The sequence below is a fragment of the Carlito syrichta genome, unplaced genomic scaffold (genome assembly GCF_000164805.1).
Source record: "Carlito syrichta isolate Samal-C Ts95f unplaced genomic scaffold, Tarsius_syrichta-2.0.1 Scaffold117969, whole genome shotgun sequence".
Classification (NCBI taxonomy): domain Eukaryota; kingdom Metazoa; phylum Chordata; class Mammalia; order Primates; family Tarsiidae; genus Carlito; species Carlito syrichta.
In genome coordinates this window covers 6,517-25,476 of record NW_007062065.1, presented here as the reverse complement: position 1 = coordinate 25,476, position 18,960 = coordinate 6,517, and the positions used below count along the sequence as shown (strand labels likewise).

The following is an 18,960-nucleotide window of genomic DNA, read 5'->3' as shown; positions in this document are numbered from 1 at the left end:
TGCATCTGTAGTGCCACTCCCTGGGATGCTGAGGTGGAAGGATCACCTGAAGTCAGGAGTTCGCGGCTGCTGTGAGCCATGATCGTGTCACTGCACTTCAGCCTGGGCAACGGAGTGAGACCCCAACTTAAAAAAAAAAAAAAAAAAGGAATTGTGTTTATAAACTACATACAGTATACATCAGCTTTTTCTTGTCAGTACATAAAGATGTGTTTTATTCTTTTTAAAAATTTTTTTTTTTAGAGACTGGGTCTTGCTCTGTTGCCCAGGCTGGAATACAGTTGGCGCAGTCATGGCTTATTGCAGCCTTGATCTCCTAGACTTAAGAGGCCCTCCCAGCCGGGCTGGGTGGCTCAGCCTGTAATCCCAGCGCTTTGGGAGACTGAGGTGAATGGATTGCCTGAGCCCGCGGGTTCAAGACCTGCCCTGGGCAACTTGGCGAGACCTCATCTCTGCAATAAATCAAAAATTAGCCAGGCGTGGTAGTGCGCACCTGTAGTTCCAGCTACTTGGAAGGCTGAGACAGAAGGATTGCTGGATCCCAGCAGGTCGAGGCTGCAGTGTCCGGGAGGCCACTGCACCCCAGTCTGGGTGACAGAGTGAGACTCCAACCAAAAAAAAAAAGAGGCCCCCCCATCTCAGCCCCTCAAGTAGCTGGGAATATAGGCGCACCACCATGCCAGGCCCTGTTTTATTGCCTTTGATAGCTAGTGCTGGTTCATTGAGCTGTACTCCCCTCACAGGCATCTGGATGGCCTTTGGCCCTGTAAACAATGCTGCCACAAGCATGTGGGTCACGTCCTTCTGGGCTGGCAGACATTTTCTGCTGGCCACCTCTGCAACCAGGGATGGGCTCTTGAGCCCTGGCTTTTGCTGCCTGCCCCCAGGTTTGCCTTAGTGACCCCTTCCCTCCACACTGGCCCTCAGCCCCTCTCCCACCTGCATCCCCCTACTCTGACCATGACCACCCAGGAGCTCCATGTCTGATGGTTTTGGAACCCGCTCACCAGGGTGAGATGCACAGAGTCAGAACCAAAGCCTCTGCAGGAGCTGGACCTCCCTGTGTGCAGTTGGGGAATGGGAGGTGCAGGCAAAGGATGGGCCGTGGACACCATTAGTGCTGGCCGGCCCGAGGGGGCTGCAGAGGTGGAGAGCCCATGGACTAGCCCACAGAAGACTCACTCGGGCGGGAGTGTGGCTGGTGGTGCGGTGGCCGGCAGGAGTGGTTGGTCCGCCCCTCAGCCTGCTGTGAAAGCAGGAGGCGCCCCTCACTAAAGTGACCAGCACCAACAAGGGACCAGGGACCTCTGACGGCAGCTGATGAACTTGGGAGCCACGTGTCCCATCCTTGCCACTGTGTTGGCTGAGTGGCCCCTTGGCTGCCGTGGGACCAGGGAGGACATCCTGGCTGTCTGGGTGAACCCCTTGGAGGCCTGTGGTCTCAGGATCGGGAAGGCTTTGTCTGCTTTGACTTTCCCTCGCAGACAAGGGCTGTCGTGGGGTTGCCTGGGACTGCCCGCCCTGCCCTCACACAGACTATCCTATGCCCCCTCAGTTTCTGGAAATCTCGTAGCAATAGGGGACAATGACAGCATGTCTGTTGATCTGTGCACGCACATTGCTGTGTCTAGAGGGAGTGGTAGAGCCTCCACAAGGATTGCTTCAGAGCATGTGTCCTCTTCGTGTCAGACACCTGAACGACTTGAGTGTGTCCTGAGCCTCCCATACTTTTCATTTGCTTCCTGTCGCCATCAGCAGGTCAGGACGACCTGGCTTCCTGGGCAGCAGGCACGTCAGGCCTGGGTGTAGGATCCAGGATACTGTGGGCAAGGACCCAGGGCTCATCAGGAAGGGGCAGCTGGGAGGTGCAGGGAGGTGCGAGGTCCAGAGCAGCCTGGCCCATGGCGCATCTGGAAACACTGGGGCTCTGGGCATCCAGGCTGATGGCCTGTGCTCTGCAGGTCACCCGCTGGGGCTCCCCGCAGCAGGCAGCAAGTGGGACGCAGGAAACCCGGCTGGCAACCTGTCTACAGTGGCGGCGATGCCCGTGTCTGAGGACGTGCCCCTCACTGCCTTTGCCCTGGAGCTCGAGCACGCCCTCAGCGCCATTGGTAAGCCCCGCGTCCTTCTGGGGTGCTCTGGAGAGTAAAGGGGTTGCGTCTGTGTCCGCTCTGCGAGGAGGCTGTCCTGGCCTCGGGTCCTAGGGTCTCCAGCGGGAGCCCACACCTTCAGGGCTGGGCCCTCTGCTCTTAGGGGGAGCAGAAGGACATGCAGGCAACCTCCTGTAACTCGCCACTTATAGGCAGTGCTGAGATGCCAGAGTGTCCCTGGGATTGGGAAACAATCCAGGTAGAGGGGTGACTGGGGCCGTAGGGAGTCTCTCGGTGTGGAGGCCCCCAGAAGCCCATCCTCACCCCTCACCACAGACCCCTCCCCCTGCAGCTTGACCTGAGGCTCCGAGCCTGCAAGGGCCCCAGCCAGTGACTCTGTGCCTTGGGGGTGGCGGCAGTGGGTAGCTAGGGCCCGAGGTGGGATCAGATGACGGGTGGTGTTCTCAAGTTCCTGACGGCTGTTAAACTTTGGGATTCAAGAACAAAGAATTGAAACTCCTGAGAACTCTTGGGAACTTGCAAAACCACAAGGTATTTTGTATTCTTCTTGACGTGTTCTTTACAAGTGTCTGTGTGATTGTGAATGATGTCATGAAGATGGCAAGTCAGTGCTCTGTGGTAGGGTTGTACTAAAAGTTCCAGGGTTGTCTCTGCAAAATGATATCAGAATGAGTGCAGTGAATGTTGTGTAGTTATCATGAAACAATGTATTATGACAGGAGTATCTATTTCACTTCCATGTGAAAGTATGATCCTCGTGGTTCACAGTTGATAATAGAGGACGTAAATGCCAAAAAAGATTTTTAAAATTGAAAGGTACTACTACTACAAATATCTAATATTTAAAAGCTATTCTAAAATGTCTGTCCTCAAGAGATCCTCCTGCCTCAGCCTCCCAGAGTGCTGGGATTACAGGTGTGATCTCTCATGCCTGGCCATAAAACAGCCATTCTCAAAAGGAAATTCTAAAACACAGAAAGCATTAATTGTCTTGTCTGATAGTCTTGATCTTTGTTTCACAACAGATACTCCAAACATATGTGGAAAGTTTCACTCCCTTTTGATGACATTGGTCTGGCTGTTCAGTGTGCATCCAGAAGCATCTTCTGTTGTGGAGATGTATTGCTTTGTAGAAACTTATCCCTTAAAATAAGCTTTATTTTGAAGCAATTATAGAATCACAGAAATTGCAAAGTGGCGGAGAGAGAGCTCACCTGCCCGTCCCGTAGCTCCCCTGGCAGTAACACCTTGCGCAGCAGCATTGAGGTGGGGAAGGGGCGTCTGCACAGCCACAGCCCCTCCGAGCCATGCCCATCTGTGAGCCCTCCGGTGTGTGTGTGTGCACGCTCTCCGCCACGGGACGTGGCTCAGGCTCAGTAGCCTGTACCACAGCTGGGTCGCAGGATTACTGCCCAGCCTGGCCCCAGCACCCCACTCACAGGCGGCCACGTATCTGTTCTGTGCCTCCAGAGCTTTGCCATTCTGAGCAGCTATGAAAGTGGACTCACTCCCATGTGGCCTACTGGGATTGGCTTTCTGTGTGTGGAAGGATGTGGTGTGGTGACCGCTGGTTCCTTGTTGCTGAGGGATGCCCCATTCATTGGGCGGCCGCTCCACAATGCCTCTCACTCGCCCACTGGAGGCCTCCGGGCTGCTTCCAGTGTGGGGCATGACGGATGGCGCTCCTGTGAGCATTTGGGCGATGGATTTTGTGAGCACACACATTTTCATGTCTCCGGGACAAATGCCCAGGAGTGTGATTAGCATGCTCGAGTGTGCTTAGTTGTATAAGAAACCGATGAACGGTTTTCCAGGGTGGCTGCACCATTTTACATTCTCACCAGCAGCAGATCAGTGATCTGGTTTTACTACAGCTTTGTCAGCATTTGGTGTTGTCGCTATTTTTTTTTTAAGGCTAGGTCTTGTTATGTTGTCTAGGTTGGACTCAAACTCCTGGGCTCAAGTGATCCTCCTGCCTCAGTCTCCTGAGTAGCTGAGACTCCAGATGCACACCACTTCACCTAGCTTGGTGGTGTCATTATTTTTTATTTTAGCTGTTCTGATAGATGAGTGGTGATAGCACTTCACGATTTTTTTCTTTTGAGTTGGAGTCTCACTCTGTCGCCCAGACTGGAGTGCAGTGACCCACTCCTGGCCACCGCAGCCTCGACCTACTGGATTTCGGCGATCCTTCCGCCTCAGCCTTCCAAGTAGCTGAAACTACCGGCGCGTGCTACCACACCCATCTAGTTTTGCTTTATTGTAGCAACAAGGTCTCCCCAAGTTGCCTGGGTGGGTCTGGAACCCATGGACTCAGGCAATCCACTCGCCCCAGCCTCCCAAAGTGGTGAGATTACAGGCTGAGCCACCAAGTCCGGCCTACATATCATACTTTTAATTTGCATTTCTCTCGTGATTGGTGGTGTTGAACATCTTTTCATGTACTTATTTGCTGTCTGTAAATATTCTGTATTCTCTTTGGTGAAGTATTTATTCATATCTTTTGCTCATTTTCTAATTGGGCTGTTTGTTTTCTTACTGTTGAGATTGGGGTTTGTTTGGTTTTTTTACTGATTTCTTTTTTTAAAAAATAGATTTTTTTAGGCCAGGCGCGGTGGCTCATACCTATAATCCCAGCACTTTGGGAGGCCGAGATGAGAGGATTGCCTGAGCCCACGGGTTCGAGATCAGCCTGGGCAACTTGGTGAGACCTTATCTCTACAATAAATCAAAAAATTAGCCAGGCATGGTGGCGCATACCTGGAGTTCCAGCTACTTGGAAGGCTGAGACAGAAGGATCACCTGAGCCCAGCAGGTCGAGGCTGCGATGGCCGTGAGCGTGCTACTGCTCTCCAGCCTGGGCAACAGAATGAGACTCCAACTCAAAAAAAAGATTTTTTTAAAGTAGTTTTAGGTTCATAGCAAAATTGAACAGAAATTTCCATTTATGGCCAGGCGCGGTGGCTCAAGCCTGTAGTCCCAGCACTTTGGGAGGCCAAGGTAAGTAGATTGCCTGAGCCTGGTAGTTTGGGACTGGCCCTGACAACTTGGCAAGACCTCGTCTCTACAATAAATCAAAAATTGGCCAGGTGTGGTAGAACACGCCTGTAGTTCTGGCTGCTTGGAAGGTTGAGGTGGAAGGATTGCCGGAGCCCAGCAGGTCGATACTGGGGTGGCTGTGAGCATGCCACTGCACTCCAGTCTGGGCAACAGAGTGAGATTCCAACTCAAAAAAAAAAAAGTTTCTATTTGCCCACCCAGCTCTGGACACATACAGCCTCTGCCACCACTAACAGCCCACCATAGTGGTGCATTCGTTACACCTGATGAACCCACATGGACATGTCATCATCACCCAGAGTCCACAGTTCACATGAGGGTTCGCGCCTAGCATTGCTGTCAGGCTGTGCCCTACCAAATCAAGTGGACAGCACAGAGTCCAAGAGGCTGAAGGAAGGACCCAGAGACAGTGGGCAGACATAGGTGTACTTGGGACTGGCGTGCGGGGGGTCCAGGAGCAGCCAGCTGGATGGGGTCGCTGCTAGCTGCTTGCAGAGGGCATGGAGTCTGAAGGCTGAGCATGGCAGCACAACACCTGTTATCCCAGCACTCCAGGAGACCGAGGCAGGAGGATTGCTGGAGGCCAGGAGTTTGAGACCAGCCTGGGTAACAGCAAGACCGTGTCTCCAACAGTGGCTCCCTGTGTGCCTTCTCCAGCAGTGACTGAGGCTTCTGGATGCTCCAGGTGTGGTGGTGTGTACCTATAGTCCCAGCTACTTGGGATGCTGAGGTAGGAGGATCACCAGAGCTCAGGAAGTCAAGGCTATGGTGAGCTGCACTCCAGCCTGGGCAACAGAGCGAGACTCTATCTCTAAAAAGTGGGCTCGGTGGCTCAGCCTGTAATCCCGCGCTTTGGGAGGCTGAGGTGAGTGGATTGCCTGAGCCTGCAGGTTCGAGACCCACCTGGGCAGCGAGACCTCATCTCTACAATAAAATTCAAAAAAAAATCAGCCGGGCATGGTAGCACATGCCTGTAATTCTGGCTACTCGGAAGGCTGAGGTGGAATGATCGCTGGAGCCTAGCAGGTGAGGCTGCAGTGGCCGGAAGCGGCCACTGCACTCCAGTCTGGGCGACCAAGACCAAGTGAGACTCCAACTCAAAAAAAAAAAAAAAAGTTAAAAAAAAGAGGTGTGTCATTTATGGAGCACCCTTTCCTTGGTAACTTCCAGGTAGCCCCAAACAAAGGGTCTCGGTTCCTTGCACATCCTGCGTTTCAAGGAACGGGCTGGGACCCGGGTGTTCTTCACTGACTAGCAGTGAACCTCCAGGTTGACTTCTGGTTCCTTAGCTTGGAGCTCTGGACAAACGTCTTCTTAGGCTATAAGGTCATTCTCAGGGCTTGCTTGCAGCATTTCTGTCCCACACAGTTGTACATTCCGTGGGTTTGGACGATGACATGGCTCCACCATTATAATTCTGTCCAGAAGAGTTTCGCTGCCCTGAAACCCGTGCACTCCTGTTCATTCCCCCACCCCAAGCCCTGGAAACCACTGATCCTTCCACTGTCTCCACAGTTTGCCTTTCCTGGAGTGTCATATATCTGGAATCATGCGATATGCGGACTTTTCAGGGTGGCTTCCTTTATTCAGCAATACACACGCCAGTTTCCCGTGTCTTTTCATGGCTTGAGAGTTCATCTCATTTATTTCAGTGCCAAATACTATTCCGTTGTTGGATGTACTGCAGTCTGTGTATCCATCACCTCCTGAAGGGCATCTTGGTTGCTTCCAAGTTTTGGCAGTTATGAGCATGTTGCTATATCTGTGTGCAGGATTTTGTGTGGACATAAGTCTTGGCTCCTTTGGGTAAATACCAAGGAGTGTGAATGTTGGATCACATGGTCAGAGCTTGTTTAGTTTTTTAAGAAGCTGCCACACTGTCTCCCACAGTGGTGCCTGCATCCGTTCCCCAGCAGCAACTGAGGGTTCTGGGTACTCCGCGTCCTCACCCGTGTTTGGTGTTGTCAGTGTGTTGTGTTTCAGCCTTTAGTAGGTATGCAGGGCATCCCGTGCTGTTTTAATTTGCCTTTCCCTGATGATGGGCGACAAGCATTTTTCCATCTGCTACTTTGCCATCTACACATCTTCTCTTGTGAGGTATCTTTTCAGATCTTTAGTTGGATTGTTTTCTTACTGAGTTTCAAGGTTTTTTTGGTATATTTTGGACAGCAGTTCTTTAGCAGATGTGTCTCTTTTTTTTTTTCCTTCGTGGTATAGGTTCACTCAGCCCAGGCTAGATTACAGAGTTACAGTCACAGCTCACAGCAGCCCTGACCTCCCGGGTTCAGGCAGTCCTCCTGCTCAGCCTCCCAAGTAGTTGGGACTACAGGTGTGTGCCATCATGCCTGGCTAATTTTTTTTTTTTTTTTTTGTAGAGACAAGGTCTTGCTGTGTTGCCCAGACTGGTCTTGAATTCCTGGACTCAAGTGATCCTCCCACCTTGGCCTCCTAAAGTGCTAGGATTACAAGCATGAGCCACTGTCCCTGGCCAGATATGTCTTTTGCACATGTTTTTTTCCAGCCTGTGGCTTGTCTTCTCATTGCTCTTTACTGTGTCTTTCACAGAGTGGAGGCTCATAAAGAAATGGAGTCCAACTTCCCAGTTATTTCCTTTATGGATCTCACAATTGGTGTTAAATCTGAAATGTTGTTGCCAAGCCCTAGGTTATTTCAATTTTCTCCTGTTTTAACGTCTTGGAGTTTTACAGTTTTATGTGTTATGTGTATGTGTGATGCACTTTGGGTTAGCTTTGTGGAGGGTGTGAGTGGCTACACTAACTGTTTATTCTGTGAATGTCCACCTTGTTCCAGCACTGGTTATCAAAAGCCTCTTTTCTCCATTGTGCTGCCTTTGCCTTTGCTCCTTGGTCAAGGGTCCACTGTCTATATTTATGTGCGTCTATTTCTGGGGATAGCTTGCTTTTTTATTCCTTGTATGCCTTCTTCTGACAAACAGAAGCTCTTAATTTCTTTCTTTTTTTTTTTTTGAGTTGGAGTCTCACTCTGTCACCCAGGCTGGAGTTCAGCAACACACTCATGGCCACCTCAGTCTCGACCTGCTGGGGTCAGGTGATCCTTCTGCCTCAGTGTTCCAAGTAACTGGAACTACAGGCACGCACCAGTATGCCTGGCTAATTTTTGATTTATGGTAGAGATGAGATCTCGCCAAGTTGCCCAGGCTGGCCTCAAACCCGTGGGCTCAGGCAATCCTCTCATCTTGGCTTTCCAAAGTGCTGGGATTATAGGCGTGAGCACCACACCCTGGCTTTCTTAATTCTAATATAGACTGATTTGTCCATTTTTTCCTATAGGGTTACTTGTGTTTTATGGAATAAATTTTATCCTGCCCTCCAAATCATGAAGATGTTGTTCTAAAAACCTTATTATTTTACTTTTCCTTTTTAAATTCACATTTGCCTTGGACCAATTTTGGTTATAAAGACGGCGGAAGCCAAGATTTGTTTTTTTCTGTTGGGACGTTTGCAGAGCACGCTCCCTGGGCCCTGGTCACTACCTCGCCTGGGTTTGGCAAGACAGCAGCCCCTCAAACGAGTTGCATGAAGCAGGCCTTCTGCTCACAGGTGGCAGAGCAGCCGGTGCCGAGGGCCACTGCAAGCTCCTGCCCGGGGCTCAGGAGAACGGCTCGGGACCCTGGGGAGCAGCCGCCCTGGGTTGTCTTCCCTGGAGAGGCGGCCTTGGGCTTCCTTCAGTGAAGAGGGAGGCAGCACCTCAGGCCCAGGCACTCCCCCACGGCAAGAAAGGGTCGGCAGTGGTTTTCGCAGGCACCAGGCCTCAGCCAGGACAGGCCGGCATGTCCTTGGAGGGACTCCTGGGGCAGACTTCCATCATCGCACTTGTGTTTCAGGCCCAGTCCTGCTGCTGACCAGCGACAACATAAAACAGCGCCTCGGCTCTGCCGCTCTGGACAGGTACGCTAACCTCTCAGAGAGACGCCGGCCAGCCTCAGTTCCTCCTCAGCCGTGCAGCACAGCACTGAGACGCACCTCCTGTCTGCATCCCCGTACCTGCATGACCTGCAGGCTGCTTGTCTGGCCATGTCGTGCAGGGGGCGGTGCCACTCACATCCCCCAGCACACGACAGGCACTGTCAGGTCTCCAGGGGGCCTTACTGTGTCTCACCCTCTCCTGGGACTGCCCCGGGGGGCTCCCAGTTCCGGGACTCAGGGGCAGCCTCTGCTCGACCCACCCAGAACCCTGGACAGCTGCAAGTGCAGGCGGAAGGGAAGGCGTGGCGGCCGGCTCAGCCCTCTGCTGCCCTCTCTGGGGGCCGGGGGGAGCACACATGCGTGAGGCGTGGGCCTCCTGGAGGCTCTGCGGAAGCTGAGTGCTGCCTCTGCCCCTCGCAGCGTCCACGAGTACCGGCTGTCCAGCTGGCTGGGGCAGCAGGAGGACATCCACCGGATCGTGCTCTACCAGGCAGACGGCACACTTACGCCCTGGACCCAGCGCTGCATCCGGCAGGCAGACTGCATCCTCATCGTGGGGCTGGGCGAGCAGGAGCCCACGGTGGGCGAGGTGAGCGGGCGGCCGGTGGGCCTGCTCGGCCCTCCTGTACGCGGGATGCTGTGGGGCCTCAGGGAAGGACAGACAGCAGGCGCCAGCCCCAGCCGCCTTCCCTTGCTAGTCCTTGCACACAGTGGGCCAGGGCCCCCTGTGACGTCGGAGCCTCTGGCCGCCTTTAACACTTGCAGATGTGCGTGTGAAGCACTGCAGTGCAGGTGTCAAGAGCTGTATAAATAGTGCCCCACTTTGAATCACTTTGGAATGCCCTTTTCGTCAACACTTAGGATTTGTGCTGCATCTGTGTGGTTCCCCTCGTAGTTTCCATTTGTGAGGCCCCCCCAGCCCGATGGCTGAAAAACCCGTCGCGAGGACAGGCTGTGTGCAGGTGCCTTCAGGACACTGACCTGGAAGGACCTGAGCCCCAGGGATGGCCACCAGGCAGTCTGCCCAGTGGCTTGTGCAGTTTCATGTGCCTCCCTGCCTTCAGACCTGAGCCCTGAGGGGGGCCTCTGCGGCCAGCCTTGCCCCAGGCCAGGGTTGTGACGCTGGGCCCTGTCTTCCAGCTGGAGCAGATGCTTGAGAATACGGCGGTGCGCGCCCAGAAGCAGCTGGTTCTGCTGCACAGGGAGGAGGGCCTGGCGCCGGCGCGCACGGTGGAGTGGCTCAACATGCGCAGCTGGTGCTCCGGCCACCTGCATCTGCGCTGCCCGCGCCGCGTCTTCTCCAAGAGGAGCCTGCCCAAGCTGGTGAGACCTGCAGGCGCTGTGCCCGGCCGCTGCCTGCTGCGCCTGCTCCGAGCTCGGGGTTTGCTTCCCTGAGCCCTGGGGACGTCCCGGGCATGTTCCGTGTTTCAGGGTTCATTTCCCTGCATTCCAAGGACATTCCCCACATTCTCTGTGCTTGGGGTTCGCTTCCCCGAGCCCTGAGGGCGTCCTACCTTCTCTGTCTGCCTCCCTGCATCGGGGCTCTCTGGAGTCTGCTGAGGTCAGCTTCCCTCTCCTCATGCCTGTGAGTTCATGCAACTTGACCTCCCTCCTGGGGACTCTTTGGACCATGGTGTGGTGATACTCCCATAATGAGGTGCCAGCATGGTGGAGGCGTACACACAGGGGAGCATCAGAGGCCCAGGGCCTGATAGAGGGGGCTCTGGGACTGAGCCTGGGGTTCTTGCATTCAGACCACGTGGGTGGTGTCAGGTCAGCACAACGACTCTTCTGGGAAGACGCACAAGTCCTGCGGTGCCTTTTTCAGGGTGTCCGCAGCCCTAGGGGCTGGAGGCGCAGGGTTGCCCGTGTGCTGCAGTGCCCACACCTGCAGCTCCTTGGGGAGTACTGAGGCTGCATCTCTCCCTGGGAGCCTGTGCCCTGAGAGCACCATCGGCTCCAGATGCCGCAGGGCTCAGGGGACCCTGTGGCATGGCTCTGAGAAGCTCTCTGGCTTTGGTGACCTGGCTGCCCCCTCTGGGCCTGCCCACTCACCTGGCCCTCTGCCAACATCCTCCCCCAACCTGGGCTCTGTGTGACCTGGAGGGGACGCTAGCTCAGAAGTGGAGGCAGCTCACCCTGGCGTGTCGGGATGCGAGGGGCTAGCCCCAGAGTTCCCGCCAGCCCACGCCCACTGGCTCCTCTGGCAGATGGAGATGTACAGACGCGTCCTCCAGCGGCCCCCAGACCGGCACTCGGACTTCTCCCGCCTGGCAAGGGTGCTGACAGGCAACGCTATCGCCCTGGTGCTTGGGGGAGGGGGAGCGAGGTGAGTGCCACCCCACACGCGGTCCTCACACGTGTGTACGTTGTGACTGCTACCTATGCGTGCCACGCCATGCTGGGTGCTGCGGGGACAGTGGTGTCGCCCCACAGACAAGAGGCCCTCGGGCCACGGTGGGTGCCGGCCAGCTGTCCAGACCCAGCCTCCAGCCCAGCCTGCTCGGGTCAGATCCTGCGAATGCCCCAGGGTGAGGGCATCTGAAGGCCCTCTGTGCCAGTGTGGCTGTGAGCAGCTCAGAGTGAGGCTCTGCCTAGACGTGCCTTGCTCAGCAGCCGTTTGTCTCCTCGCCTGAAACTGCCCACCCTTTGCCAGTCTTGCCCTTGGGCTCCTGGTGAGCTTCTTCCCACTTTAACACACACTTGGTGCCATAATGACCTGACCTGCTCACGCACTGTGCTCCTTGATGGACTTTTCTTTTAAAGCAAGTTTTATTGAGAGGACAGAAAAGCTCCCACAGTGGGAGGGGACGCGAAGGGGTTGTCCCTTTAAGGACTTTTAGCCCCACAAGCCTCCGCTGAGCTGTCCTCTGACACCACCCTTCTCCTGAACCTAAAGGGAAATGCACTTGGACTGAGACCACCGGTGCCTCCTGGGGAGGGCGGGCAGGGTCACCCACAGTGATGCCCTCTCGGGAAGGGTGGGCCCAGGGCTGTGCCACTCCACTGGGCTAGAGCCCCTGCAGGCCCTCCCACCCCTCACACCTGACACCAGCACTCAGACCCTGGCATGCCACTTGTGCGGCAACGTGGGCCTCCGGCCCTCTCCCGGCTCAGCCTGAGTGGTGGGGTGATGAGCGCAGAGGGTCTTCTCATCACGCGTTTGTTTGGTCTTCTCGTCACGTGTTTCTGCGAGAAAGCTGAGGGGGCTGGCCTCGAAGGGCTGGGTGCTCTGCCAGGAGTGCCCGGTGGGGACAGAACCAGGGCTCTGCTGTGGCTCTGGCGCCATGGGTGGCTCAGAGAAGTGAGTCCAGACCTGGATCTGGTGTGCGGGCCAGATCAGCAGTATTTTTTAATGAAAATGTGGTTTTAATTTAAGTAATGCTTAGAAGCCCCTGGTTCTGAGGCACATAACTCAAAACAGCAGTCCCGGTAGCCTCCAGCCCCAAGTCCAGATGCCCAGAAGTCACCGCTGCACCTCCATGGCCATCTGCTTATCTATATTTCTAACTAGTATTCCTGTTCTCCTAATTTTTGTTTCTTTCAGGTTGAGAGTCCTGACTTCCTAATCCCCTCCAGCATACACAGTCAGTTCGTATCTGCCCATCTCTCTCTCTCTGCCAGTCAGTCATCTGCATGTGGGTCTGTCTTCCTCCTTCCCACACAGTCCCAGAGTGGTTCCACACCAGCAGAGCCAGTACTCAGTGTCTGTCATAGTCAGTGTCATTGTCGTGACAATGTGGATCTTATTCAGAGCTAAGTCATATCATGTTGTATGCTATGATTGTATTTCTTTCCTTTGAGTCAATCATGGTTGCATTTGCCATTTGCTCGGTTCTCTGGGTGTCATTAATTCATCCACAGACGCTCTGCTGCAAGCATTAAGCTCCTCAGTATTTTCAGACAGACACTCACCTCTGCTTGATTTTCAGGAGTCACTCTCCCTAAAGCCCTCCAGCCTCCTAATCTTACCTCTGCAGGTTGCTTCTGACACATTGCTGAGATTTTGTCCTGGCAACCTCCTTCGCCATCATCCTGGAAACGGTCTTTGCTTCTCCCTGTATGGAACTCTATTTCCTGCCTTCCACGTCTTCCTCTTTCTTGATGTAGCCCCCATTTTGGTGGACACGTACTCTAGAAAGCATACGTACTTCTCCTTAGGAGAAGACGCCTGGGAGGTAAAAATGTTAAGACCGTGTATGCCAAAAGATATCCTTATTCTGTTCCTATACCTGAGGGGCAGTTTGGCTGGCTATGGAATTCTAAATTCTCCCTGAGAATTTTTAAGGCATGGTCTTTTAAGCTCTTCGTATTGCTATTCAGTGCTCTTTTTATTCACGAGGCCTGTTTTTTCTTCTGGGACCTTGAAGGAGAACCTCTTAATTATTGGTATTCTGAAAGTAGTTGACTATGTTTTGTTTTGTTTTCACATCCACTGCACTGGATGGCTTCCCAGTGGGCCCTTTCACATATTGAAATTCACAGACTTCAAACTCCGGGAAATTCTGTATCCTTTAAGACGATGTTTACCTCTTTTTTCCCTCTGTTCTCTCTTCCTGGAATTTCTAGTGGCCAGATTTGGGACCTTCTAGAGTCCTCTAGTTCTCCAATCTCTTCTCTCCCATACTCGCTGTCTTTTTGTTCTACTTTGTAGGCTTTTCTCAAATATATCTTCTAGTTGATCTTTCATACTGAAACATTTCTAACGCCTGAGTGCTTTTTTCTCATAGTATTCTCTCTTTGTTTCATGAATGCACTGTTGTATTTCTCTGAGAATATCGATGGCAGGATTTTTACTTGTTTGTTTGCTTTTTCTTTTCTTTTTTTTTTTTTTTTTTGAGTTGAAGTCTCACTCTGTCACTCACACTGGAGTGCAGTGGCCGCTCCCGGCCACCACAGCCTCGACCTGCTGGGCTCCGGTGATCCTTCTGCCCCAGCCTTCCAAGTCGCTGGAACTACAGGTGTGCACCACCATGCCCAGCTAATTTTTTGATTTGTTGTAGAGATGAGGTCTCGCCAAGTTGCCCAAGCTGGTCTCAAACCCCTGGGCTCGGGCAATCCTCTCGCCTCCATCTCCCAAAGTGCTGGGATTGCAGGCTGAGCCACTGTGCCCGGCATCGGCTGTGGTATTGGTGAGTAGTGTTCCACCACACACCACACTTTGCTTATCCCTGCTCCTGTTGATGGACGTCTGGGTTTTTCTCTGGTTTGGGTTATTATGAACAAAACTGTTACAGCCATTCTTGTTCAAATCCTGTTGTAGACATACGTTTTCCTTTCTCATGGCTGGGCAGTTGTACCATTTTACTCTGCTACCACAGTATATGAGAGTTTGAGATGTCCACATCCTTGCCAAGCCTTGGTATCATCACCAGCGTTTCAAGTTGTAGCCATTCAGATGGGTGTGCAGTGGTGGCTTCCCGGGATCTAATTTGCATCTCCCTGATGATTAATGAGATCAAACTCCTTTTTTATGTGCTTCTTGGCCATCTGTGTATCTCCTTTTGTGAAGTATCCATTTAAGTTCTTTACCAGCTTTGAATTGGTTGTCTGTTTCATTCTTGGAGGAGTTCTTGATGTATTCTGAACACAAGTCTCTTGCAGATACACTTACTCTTCTCAGTCTTTGGCTTTTCTTCTCATCTTGTTAATGGCGTTTCTGGGTGAACCATTTTAAATTTTGATGACACGTGATCTTCCAGTTTTTTTATGGTTATGAATTCTGGTGTTCTGAGAACTTTTGCCTATCCCAAGGTCACAGAGGTGTTCTACATTTTCTTCTGGAAGTTTTACGATTCCAGCTGGTACATTTTTCCTCAAGTTAAGTTTTGTCACTGGTGTGAGGTGGGAGTTTATTTTTCCTATTTGGCTCTCTGGTTGCTCCAGTGCCATGTGCTGAAGACCTTCCCTTCCTCCTCAACTGCTCTGGCGCCCATTTCCATCCAGGGATTCCTCTCCCCAGGTGTGAGTCTATAGGTAGACCTTGGGAGGTTCCCCTGATGTGTTTGTTTCTTCTTAATTACAATGCTTCACTGTCTTATTTACCATAGCTTTATAGTAACTCTTGATATCAAGGGGTGTAATTCCTTGCTTTTTTTTTCAAAATAGTTTGACTATCCTAGATCCTTTGCATTTTCATGTAAATGTTAGAATTAGCTTGTCAGTGTCTCCAAAAAGAAAAGCCTACTGAGATTTGGATGGGAGAAACATGGGCTCTGTAGAACATTTTGGTGAAAATAACGTCATACCTACATTGAGCCTTCCAACCCCTAATCGAGGCATATCTCCCTATTTACTGAAATCTTCCTTTGTTTCTCTCAGTAATGATTTGCAATCTTCATTGCAGAAGTCTTGCACATCTTTTGTTAAGTATATTTCTAAGTATTTTATTTTAAAAACTACTACAGGGCCGGGCGCGGTAGCTCAAGCCTGTAATCCCAGTACTTTGGGAGGCAGAGGTGAGAGGATTGCCTGAGCACAGGGGTTTGAAACCAGCCTGGACAACATGGTGAGACCTCATCTCTGCAATTTAAAAAAAAAAAAAAAGCCGGGCATGGTGACACGTGCCTGTGGTTCCAGCTACTTGGAAGGCTGAGGCAGAAGGATGGCCTATGCCCAGCCAGTCGAGGCTGCGGGACAGAATGAGACTCCAACTCTAAATAAATAAATAAATAAAAACTATTATAAACAGTATCCTTTATATTTTGTTTCAAATTGCTACCAGTGTACAGAAATACGATTGATAGCTATAAATTGATCTTATATCTCTCAGTCTTGCTAAGTTAGTTTATTCTTGCAGCTTTTTGGTATATCCCATTGGATTTTCTACATACACGCTTATGATTTCTGGGAATAAAGCAGTGTTTTCCCTCCTGCCTAACGTTCAGATAGAGTTGTTTGTTTGTTTGCCTGCTTGCTCTATGACAAGTGGCTGCTGAAGAAAAGCCCTGCTCCAGTCCTGGGGGAAGGCCTTCTGCTGACCCACAAAATGCGATCTTGGCTGTAGGCTTCATCTCAGTGCCCTTGACCAGACCGAGGAAGTTCCCTTCTGTTCTTCGTTCGCTGAGTTTTTTATCATGAGTGGTGGTTTTTATGGATCTGTTGGGATGGTTGTGTTTTCTCCATAACCTGTTAATGTATGAATTACACTGATTTTCAAGTTGAAACTATCATTATATTCTTGGAATAGACCCATTTGGTTATGATGTGTTATCTTGCTTATATATTGCTGGATTCAATTTGAATCTGAGAGATTGAACTGAAATTGTTCTGTCTTGAAATGTCTTTACTGGGCTTTGATATGAAGGTTTATTTGATGGCTTCATAAGTTGAGCTGGAAAGCGCTCTTTTTTTCCTAATCTCTGGAAGATTTTTTTTTTTTTTGAGTTGGAGTCTCACTGTGTCACCCAGACTGGAATGCAGTGGCCACTCCTGGCCACCGCAGCCTCAACCTGCTGGGCTCCGGCGATCCTTCCACCTCAGCCTTCCAAGTACCTGGAGGTACAGGCGCGCACTACCACACCCGGCTAATTTTTTTGATTTATTGTAGAGATGAGGTCTCACCAAGTTGCCCAGGCGGATCCCGAACCCCGCGGGCTCAGGCAATCCACTCTCCTCAGCCTCCCAGGGTGCGGGATTATAGGCTGAGCCACCAAGCCCGGCTTCTCTGGAAGATCTTATGTAAAATCTGTGTTATTCCTTCCTTCCGTGTTTAGTAAAAGTCACTGTTGAAGCCATTTGGACATGAAATTATCTTTGTGGTGATTTAAAAGTTAAAGATTCTCTGTCTTTAGTAATTATAGTATACAATTTAGATGTTCTATTTCTTGTGTTATTTTGGTACGTTATGTTGTTCTAGGAATGCTTCTCTTTCATCTGCTTATTGCATGAAGTTGTTTAGTCTTTTTAACTAAAACGTCTGTATTGATGTCTCCTTTTTTTGTTATTATTAGTTATTACTACTTTCTTTTATTTCCTGACCAAGGGGTATCAATCGAATTAGGCCTTTTAAAGCGCCAAGTTTTATCCTCAGCGTTCTCTACTGCTACTTGTTTTTTTTCCCTTTAATTTCTGTTCTTATCTTTGTTACTTCCTTAATAGCATTATCTTTTACTTAATTGTTCTTCTTTCTCTGACTTGTAAAACAGCAGAAATTGTCCATAAAGGAGCAGATAGTAAATATGTGGTCTCTATTACAACCACTCAGAGGACAGGAAAGTTAGCTCTCTTTTTTGTTGCACTTTTGACAGTGATATGATTTTTTCTCCTCAGGCTAGTTTAAAGATTTGTTTTCAGTCGGGCTCGGTGGCTCAGCCTGTAATCCCACGCCTTTGGGAGGCTGAGGTGAGTGGATTGCCTGAGCCCACGGGTTCGTGACCCGCCTGGGCAGGCGAGACCTCATCTCTACAATAAATCAAAAAGTCAGCCGGGCATGGTAACGCATACCTGTAATTCCAGCTACTTGGAAGGCTGAGGTGGAAGGATCGCCGGAGCCCAGCAGGTCGAGGCTGCGGTGGCCGTGCGGCCACTGCACTCTAGTGTGAGCGACGGAGTGAGACTCCAACTCAAAAAAAAAAAAGAAAAAAAAAAAAGATTTGTTTACTTTGTCTTGGGTTTTTGACAACATGGGGATGGCTTTCTTTTGATTTATACTTAGGGTTTATAATGCTTCTTCAATTTGAGACTTGGTATCTGTCATCAGTTCTAAAAAATGCCAAACATTATCTCTTTGGATATTTCTTCCATCCCATCTCTTTCTTCTTTCTGTGGCTGGATTACATATAAATTAGACCTTTGTGCCAGATCCCATGTTTCCTAAGTCCCTTTATATAGTTTGCAAAAGAATATTTTATATATTGTATCCTTTTCATGCTTTATGATTCAGTGACTATTTTCTTCTGACCTATTTTATATTTCACTATTTATCTCTTCAGCTGATCTGCTGTTGAGATCATTTGTTGAGTTTTTCATTTCAGTTATATTTTTCACTTCTATAATGTCCATTTGATTCTGTGCTGAAATTATCAGTTTTGTCTTTAGCTCCCTGAACTTTTTTTTTTTTTGAGTTGGAGTCTCACTCTGTCACTCAGACTGGAGTAATCCTTCCACCTCAGCCTTCTGAGTAGCCAGAATTACAGGCACGTGCTACCATGCCCGGCCAATTTTTTTATTTATTGTAGAGATGAGGTCTCGCCAAGTTGCCCAGGCAGGTCTTGAACCCATGGGCTCAGGCAATCCACTGACCTCAGCCTTCCAAAGCGCGGGATTACAGACTGAGCAACCGAGCCCGGCCTGAACTTTTTTTTTTAGGACTTATACCTTGGTATTTAATTTTTTATATTACAGATGGGTTATATTACAGATGGATCTTTTTTATTGCTGAAGTAGACATAAAATGACCAATTTCGCCATTTTTGAATGTAAAGTACATTCACAACATTGTGCAACCATCACTACTCTCCATTTGCAGAACTTTTTAATCTTCCCAAACAGAAACTCTACACAACGGGCATTAACTGCCCGACCCCTTGCCCCCAGCCTCCACCCACTGCCCCTTTCTATGACTTTGCCTACTCTGTGTCCCTCATGTAAGTGGGATCACACAGGACTTGTCCTTTGGCAGCCGACTTCCTTCACTGAGCACAGTGTCCTCAAGTTCCATCCACGCACTAGCCTGTGTCAGAATTCTCTGCCGTTTTCGTTTTGTTTTGGGGGGTTGGCGTTTACACTTTGTCGCCCAGGATGGAGTACAGTGGCATGCTCATGGCCACCGCAGCCTCGACCTGCTGGGCTCCAGCGCTCCTTCCGCCTCAGCCTTCCAAGTCGCTGGAACTACAGGCGCG

The 18,960-nt window shown here is 50.7% G+C and overlaps 1 protein-coding gene across 1 annotated transcript in view; it reads left to right on the top strand.

The window, feature by feature from the left end:
- PNPLA7 (patatin like phospholipase domain containing 7) overlaps positions 1-18,960 on the top strand; it is a gene marked incomplete at its 3' end in the record, with an annotated part of 62,591 nt that overhangs the window by 37,123 nt on the left and 6,508 nt on the right. Inside the window, exons 21-25 of the mRNA XM_008047844.1 lie at positions 1,962-2,111; positions 9,037-9,100; positions 9,539-9,707; positions 10,259-10,441; positions 11,329-11,447. Of these exons, the coding sequence (XP_008046035.1) occupies positions 1,962-2,111; positions 9,037-9,100; positions 9,539-9,707; positions 10,259-10,441; positions 11,329-11,447 (685 nt within the window). The remainder of the gene's footprint in view (positions 1-1,961; positions 2,112-9,036; positions 9,101-9,538; positions 9,708-10,258; positions 10,442-11,328; positions 11,448-18,960) is intronic.